This window comes from Gekko japonicus, unplaced genomic scaffold, assembly GCF_001447785.1.
Source record: "Gekko japonicus isolate JY-2015 unplaced genomic scaffold, Gekko_japonicus_V1.1 scaffold371, whole genome shotgun sequence".
Classification (NCBI taxonomy): Eukaryota; Metazoa; Chordata; class Lepidosauria; order Squamata; family Gekkonidae; genus Gekko; species Gekko japonicus.
The window spans coordinates 1,149,327-1,156,874 of record NW_015171514.1 but is presented as its reverse complement, the minus strand read 5'-3'; the positions used below and the strand labels follow the sequence as shown (position 1 = coordinate 1,156,874).

Here is a 7,548-nt window from a genome sequence, read left to right as displayed (position 1 = left end):
TTTGGGTTTGCCCGGGGCGGGGGGGGGGGGGGGGGGGGGGGGGGTGTTGTCATGGCTGTTGGTTGGGTCCAAGGGAGAACAGGAAGTGGCCACTTCACTTACTTCACACTTACACTTACATTGTGCCGTACATCCTATATCCCACTTGTGTCCCTAAAGGAGCTCCTGTTGGGTGAGCCCAGAGTGGGGAAGGGGATTTCCCTTTCTGCATGGCATAAGAATGAAGGGGGAAGAGAACTGCTATGAGTTTTAGGAGTTTTGTTACCATTGGCAAGAGGAATAAAAGAATAACCCTCCTCAGAACATAGATTTCGCTCATTTCAGTCCAGTAAAGCTAGAGTAAACAATGGCATAGTTAATAGTTTTTAATGAACAGGGCTTCTAGGGCACTTCCCTGATTTTTTTTTTGTGTGTGCGTGTGCGCGTGTGTTCCGATGCCCTCCCCTCACAGACCTGGCTCACTATGATCCCAGAATTAAATGAGTAATTCATACAGCACCCTTCAGGAACACAGCTGGTAGTGTGGCTTGTGACGAGTGGGAGGGGCTCAGATTAAAATCTGCATGCCCCATCCCTCTCACGAATAACATCCTATCCTTTCCTCCTCATATTCCAAACACTGCAGCCAAAATTGTCTAGCTTTTGTTATCAGGGCTGTGTCTGTACAGGAATACTTCTTTATATGGAACATTCCGACTGGAACAGCCCCAGTTGTGTTAAGAGAGAACCATGCTGAGAGAGGCAAGCAAGGATAATGTTTAATGGCATTTTCAGAACAGAACATGTGCAGCTGATGGAATGGTTAAAAGCAACAGACATTTTACTGTACCTAGTAAAAGTCTACTCTTTCTCTAACTAGCATTCCCGTTGCTTTGAGACTGGCAGAAATATATACAGGTGCTTGCTTGATTTATACAATTTCTAACAGGCTATTTGCAGAACACATAAAGCTAAGCCGCTGTTTAAATCTGTGCCAGATTTCGACCATTGTTGCCAACAAACTTTGCAGCTGGTTCAGGTAATGGTAACTGAAGGAAGTTTTTAAATGAAAAAAAGCCCCAATTGAGAGGAATGTTATCATGCCTGTTGACATTTTCAGAGAGGGGGACATACTTTTTACAATTGTATTACTATGCCAAAGATCACTGCCCCCCCCCAATTATACAGTTCTTAAGACTGTAGACCCTGTGGGTATCTTTGAAATTTTGACACAGGGTAGAGGGAGCGACCACAAAATGGCTGCCACCCAAGGCAGAGCCAACCACAGAATATCAGGGAGTGATATAGGGATGCCAGCCTCCATGTGGCACCTGGAAATCCCCCAGAATTACAGATCATCTCCAGACTAGAGATCAGTTTCCCTGGAGAAAATGGATGCTTTGGAGCGTGGACTCTGGAAATGTACCCCACTGAGGTCCCTGACTTCCCCAGGCTCCATCCCCAAATCTCCAGAAGTTTCCCAACCTGGATCAGGCAACCCTACTCCCCATCCCCCGCTGGTGGCCAGGAGGTGGGAACCTGGGAGCCCTAGAGTAATATTATGCATAACTCTAATAGTAACTGTTCAACATTTCAGGCAGAAACTCTGTTTAATAAGATGTCTTTTGAAAGGAGGACATGGTCACTTCCCCCTAAGGTCCCCACCACCTTCTCTCCATATACCAACTCTTCCCTGTTGGTTAATATTAAGTCCAGTATGGCTAAGCCCCTTGTAGCTTCGTCCACCATTTGAAAAAGGAAGTTGTCAGCCAGACAGGTCAGGAAGTTGCGTGATTCTTGTTGCTTTGTTGAGCCTGTCTCCCAGCACACATTGGGGAAGTTGAAGTCTCTCATAATTATAAGGTTCTGATGTCTGGATACTCTACCAATCTGTTCCAGGAGGGTGGCATCCATTTCCTGTCCTTGGTCGGGTGGTCTGTAGCAGACTCCAACAACAATACCCTTTGTCCTACCTCCCTTTATTTCCACCCATATACTTTCCACGGGGCTGTCAACCACATTCTCCAGAACTTCCCGACAGTCTAGCCCTCTCTTCACATACAGTTGTTTTCTTGAACAACTCATACCCATCCACTACAACATTCCAGTCATGAGAATCATCCCACCAAGTCTCAGTGATTCCTATTATATAGTAGCCCTCTGTTTGCAAGAGACTCTCAAGCTCTTCCTTCTTATTACCCATACTACGGGCATTGGTATATAGGCACTTGTAGCCTTCTACCTTTGTCTGACCTGTCCTATCCAGGTGGGCCCCCACTGTTTTCACTTCTTCATTGAAGTCCCTGGTGGAGCATGACTATTACCAGTTAGAGAGACTCAAAACTGTTGCTTGAATAACTGAGTAATCATAATTATTTTCCATATATTCTGTACCATATAAGCAGCCTCCCTTTGAGCTATTTGCACAATACTTCTCCAAAGGCCATAATAAGCTTGAATATAAACACCTGGTTTGCAATAAACACCTTTTACCGCTGCTACTATCAATTATTCTGATATCATTATTTACTTTATAGGAGCTTTTAAGTATGTTGTAAAAGTAGTTACTACACCTTGAGGCTCCCATAGAAAGTGTCACAATGATTCTCCTTCTGGAACTCACGCATGGATTATGTGTGCGTTATGTGCTGCCAGCTCACTTCCAACTTATAGCGACATTTGAAGTAAGGACCTCCCATAAACATCCTGTCATTAACAGCCTCGCTCAGGTCTTGCAAACCGAGGGCCGTGGCTTCCTTGACTGAGTCACCATCTCATGTTCGGGTCTTCCTCTTTTCCTGCGACCTTCAACTCTGTCTAGCATTATTGTCTTTTCCAGTATTATCTTCTAATGATGCAACTCAAGACAGAGCAACATACGATAGCCCCGTTTAGTCATTTCAGCTTCTAGAGAGAATTCAGGCTTGATTTGATCTACACCCCACTTACTTCTTTTTGGTGGTCCAAGGTATCCACAAACTCTCCTCCAACACCATATTTCAAATTAATCAATTTTCTTCCTGTCAGCTTTCTTCATAGCCAACTTTCACTTCCATACAAAGTAATGGGGACTATATGCTGGTACAAAAAAGGCATTTATTTTAGCGCATTGTAGGCCTGTTGATTTCAACATGAGAGCAACTTCCCAACTATTGCATAGAACCAAATGGGACTTTAAAAAAGCACTTCTTCTAGTGAGCTCAGAGAAGCATGTACACAGTTTTTCATCCACACAGCTTCCTTAGTCTTATTCATGGTTTATATATTTTTGTATTATTGTTGATACTTCTTAGGTCTTTTTTTGGCATAAAGTCATTGTTCTCATGTTAACGAATTACCTGCATGTTTTATTATTGTCAGTTCTACTGGTTTGCTTGTTTTATTGTAAATCTATTTTTGGCCTGTTGGGCCCCAAAGTGGTATATTTAAACAAAATTAATAAAATTTGTTTTAATATCACTGCCACAGGAGGTGGTGGCGGCTACAAGCATGGACGGCTTCAAAAGGGAATTAGATAAGCATATGGAGCAGAGGTCCATCAGTGGCTATTAGCCACAAGGTATAGATAGGGGCTCTGGGGCAAGTGATGCTCTGTCTTCTTGGTGCTTGGAGGGTCAACAGTGGGAGGGCTTCTAATGTCCTGGCCCCACTGGTGGACCTCCTGATGGCACTGGTATTTCTGGCCACTGTGTGACACAGAGTGTTGGACTGGATGGGCCTTTGGCCTGATCCAACATGGGCGTCTCTTATGTTATGTTCTTACCAAAAGCCTGAAGGGAAAGTTGCACACTGTGACTTCCACATGCAGCTATTTGCCCGAGACGACTAAGCAAGCACAAGTTTAGGACTACCAGGGGGCTGCCGGAGGCAATTAGTATATTAGCAATCACGGGCAATCTGTATAGACATCTGAACAGTTGGAGCCAGTTTAAAAAGCAGACAAGGGGCATATTTGAAACCAAAAGGTGTCTTGTGCTGAGATCCTAGTCTCTTGACATCTTGATGCGTCTGCTGAAGCTCACGAAAGCTTCTCCTTCAGTTAATCCATCGGCTTAAGGTGCCACAAGGTGCCTCCTTTGGTTTGACTGCCGCAGACCACCACGGCCAATGTGGTGTAGTGGTTAGAACGTTGGACTGAGATCTGGGATTCCCAGATTCAAATCCCCACTCTTGCCATAGAAGCTTGCTAGATGATTTTTGGCCAGTCACGCTCTCAGCCAACCTACCTCAAAGGGTTGTGGTGAGGATAAAATAGAGGGGAGGAGAACAATGTAAACCACTCTGGTCTCCTCTGGGGAGACAGGTGGGGTACCTACCTCTTCCCCAGCTATTTGTGGTCATATACTTTGAAAACTATGGCTGTGAGTGCCCCAACAAATAAAATTCCTCAAGACAAATGACCATCTGAGCTCTACAAATACATTTTCATAGCTTGTCCCAAAGCAGCATTAGACATCTTCAGCCACAGTGGTGTAGGAATCTCAATTGATAAAATGTCCTGTACATATTAGTGTCTTCTGGGTTTACAAGGTATCTAAACAAGAAGCAACCAGGAACAATTCTGGTGTTCCCGACACAAAGCGACACATCTAAGTTTGATTTGGTTGATCCCAGTTTTTCCAAGAGCAGGGAGAAGCCCTAGGCAACATTCTAATGCACAGAACAGTTCCTTTTGTTTATCTTCGTTGTGCTTAGTCTTTATTGGTTATCTTAATTCAAAGCAATTAGTGTAGAGTGACTTTTACTGTTCATAAAAACGCTCTGCCTACAAAACGATAAAATCGGAGTTTTCCTCGCTGAGGCCACAAGAGAATGTTAACAATTAAATCACATCTTATTTATAGGAGGTGGTACTGGTACTGTGGTCATAGCAGACCCGTTTAATCTCTGCTAAGGCTTTTTAATTAAACACACAAGGAAAGCAGCTTAAGGGTGGCCTGAGAACAATGGAAAAGCGAGCACCCTAAGCACATCCTTCAATATGACAAAGAGCCAGGATAAGACAAGCCGTGAAAATGTATTTGTAGAGTGTAAGAAAGCTTCTTCTAAAAGAACTCTCTTAAGTAAAAGGCCTTCAGCCAGAAACTTGGGAGTCAGAGCTCTGGGGAATTCTAAGGAAGAAAGAATGACTCTTCCTTGTACGAAAAGATCTCAGCCAGTGTAAACCTTCTGGCTTACCACTGTTCAACCCACAAGGGGGGGGGAAGCACAGAAGTATAACTTCAACTCCCATTTTCTTACAACACAATCTTTTATGCCTCATTAATCATTCTCAATTTTCTTTTTCATGCCTAGCCCGCTTATGGATATATCCAGACAGCAGTTATCTGTTCGCCAGCTGGGTTGGATGCTGTAGCGGTCAGAGTATCAGACTAGGATCTGGGAGACCAGGGTTCGAATCCCCACTCTGCCATGCGAGCTTGCTGGGTGACCGTTGGCCAGTCACACACACTCAAGTCTAATCTACCTCACAGAGTTGTTGTGAGGATAAAACAGAGGAGGGGAGAGTGATGTAAGCCACTTGGGGTACCCCCTGGGGAGATAGTGGAGGACTACCCGCAGCAATTGTAAATTGGAAGGATTGGAAAGAGAGAGCAGTAGTTGCAGTGCATACAGAACTATATGTGTAATTTCATGACCTTTTTAATAGTCTTTTTTCCCTGTGTGCCAAATGCAGCCACTGGGGCTGAAATTTCAAGAGGGATCCTGATCCAAGGGAGGGGGGAGAGCGGTTTCCTCTAAACTGCTTTCTTAAGGTTCTCAGACGCAAAATCGGGAGGTTGTCTGACAGGACACTAAAATATATCCCTTTAGACAATCTTTGCAGATAGGTACAGTAATACAATATTTTAAACTACCGCACTAGAGAATCTCCTCATTTCACATTAGAGAGCAGTAATGAAGACTTGTGCACACTTTTTCAGTGGTCCCTGAAATGCAGAAATGCATACCCAGGGACCTAAGTTTTTTCCTCCTATGTTTGGTAAACATAGAAACTTTAATAAATACCTGGGTGTGATTTTTCAAGAATTCCTGAATTTTGCAATTATGGAAATGTGCCCCCAAAATCACATTGAAAAAATTTCCCCTGATGTCTCTGGTGTCCATTGATGCTGCAAAATGAGGGGAAACAAGGATTTTTTTCTTCGGTGGTGGTGAAGAATGTGCTCTCTTTACTACTTGGCTTTTGCTCCCTGAAGTTTCTCGAAATTCAATAGAAGATCTCATTGGAGCGAGTCTATGGCAGAGAAAGACTGAATCCCACGTGGGTCAGGGCTGAAGGAATCTCATCCTAATATCCAGCTGCTGTTACAAGCCCAGGAGCCGATCAGGACATTTCTTCCCAGCCGGTTGGCCGCCTTAATCTACAGATCTCTTCGTTCTCTATATTTGTCCACAGTGTGTCTATTTCAAAACCTAACTGGGATTCCCTGAATTAAAATGCATTTCTCCCTCAAAACACACTGTTTATTATACACAAGCATCTCCACACTCATTTAAGAGATGTCAATGGGAGCTACGGCAGTTCTATGTACACCATTTATAATATATGTAAAAAAAGGGGAAAAAAGAAATCATCCATCTGAAAAATTCACTTCCGCATTATTCAGAATCCATAAAGAATGTTTCAAAGTCCTGATCCAAGTCTGAAACAAGGGCATCCACAAAGTCGTCAACTGATGGACACTTTTGAAGCATACCTAAGGAAAAGAAGGCAAAGGTTGGTCAGAACACCACAGACTTTGGTGCCAACAGGAAGTCAATTTGTGCCAAATGCTTAAACCAAGAATCATGGAATCAGATTATGTGGGAGTCAATTTAGAAATACCAGGTGATCAGCAAGCACTTCACCATCCCACAAAGTACAGTTTTTAAAAAAATGGCAACCATTTCATCTTTTGAGAAAATTCGACTTTTTCTTTACCATTCTTTAAGAATAAAAATTAAATTAATTAATCTGGGAACAGAACATATCCCAGAAATAATTCAAACATGCACTGTTGCCATGATTCTTGTTTCAGCTTTTCCTCATCTGCACTGTTAACAGCTCCATGTTCTTTGTCTTTTCCCTCTGAAGAAACACAGACAACTCTTTTGAACTTAAGGCTAATTTTCTTTCTTTTTTACTGATTCGATATGCACAGTAAATAAACATGCACGCCCTATCAAATAAGAAGGGAATGCACACATGCCAAATTCAACCCAGGTCACTTAAAAATTTTTTTGGAAGAAGTAATATAATATGGTACACGTGTATTTTGTACTTAGGTGGTCAGCTTCAGAAAGGAAAGTAAGAATGTGCTCCGAGGCAAAAGTTAGCCAATCAGGTTTTCCAGATGGGTGCTTGCACACACTCAGTACCAATATTTCTCGCAGCAGTCATAACATATAGCATTGCCTTTGGTCCAAACAGACTTCCAAGATCATCAAAGGCATCACAGAACAGCAGCATCAACCCTGCCGAACAGAGAGTCCCAGCTTTCTCAAGTTTGCTAAGCCATGAGACTTTACCGGGGTCTTTCTGAATCTGATTTAAGGTGAAACATTCACAGACTTATTTCTATACTC

The 7,548-nt window shown here is 43.0% G+C and overlaps 1 protein-coding gene across 1 annotated transcript in view; it reads right to left on the bottom strand.

Moving 5' to 3' along the window:
- Nucleotides 1-5,445: 5,445 nt before the first annotated feature.
- MIPEP (mitochondrial intermediate peptidase) overlaps nt 5,446-7,548 on the bottom strand; it is a 67,317-nt gene continuing 65,214 nt past the window's right edge. The window contains exon 18 of the mRNA XM_015419365.1: nt 5,446-6,680. Within this exon, the coding sequence (XP_015274851.1) occupies nt 6,583-6,680 (98 nt within the window). The 3' untranslated portion in view covers nt 5,446-6,582. The remainder of the gene's footprint in view (nt 6,681-7,548) is intronic.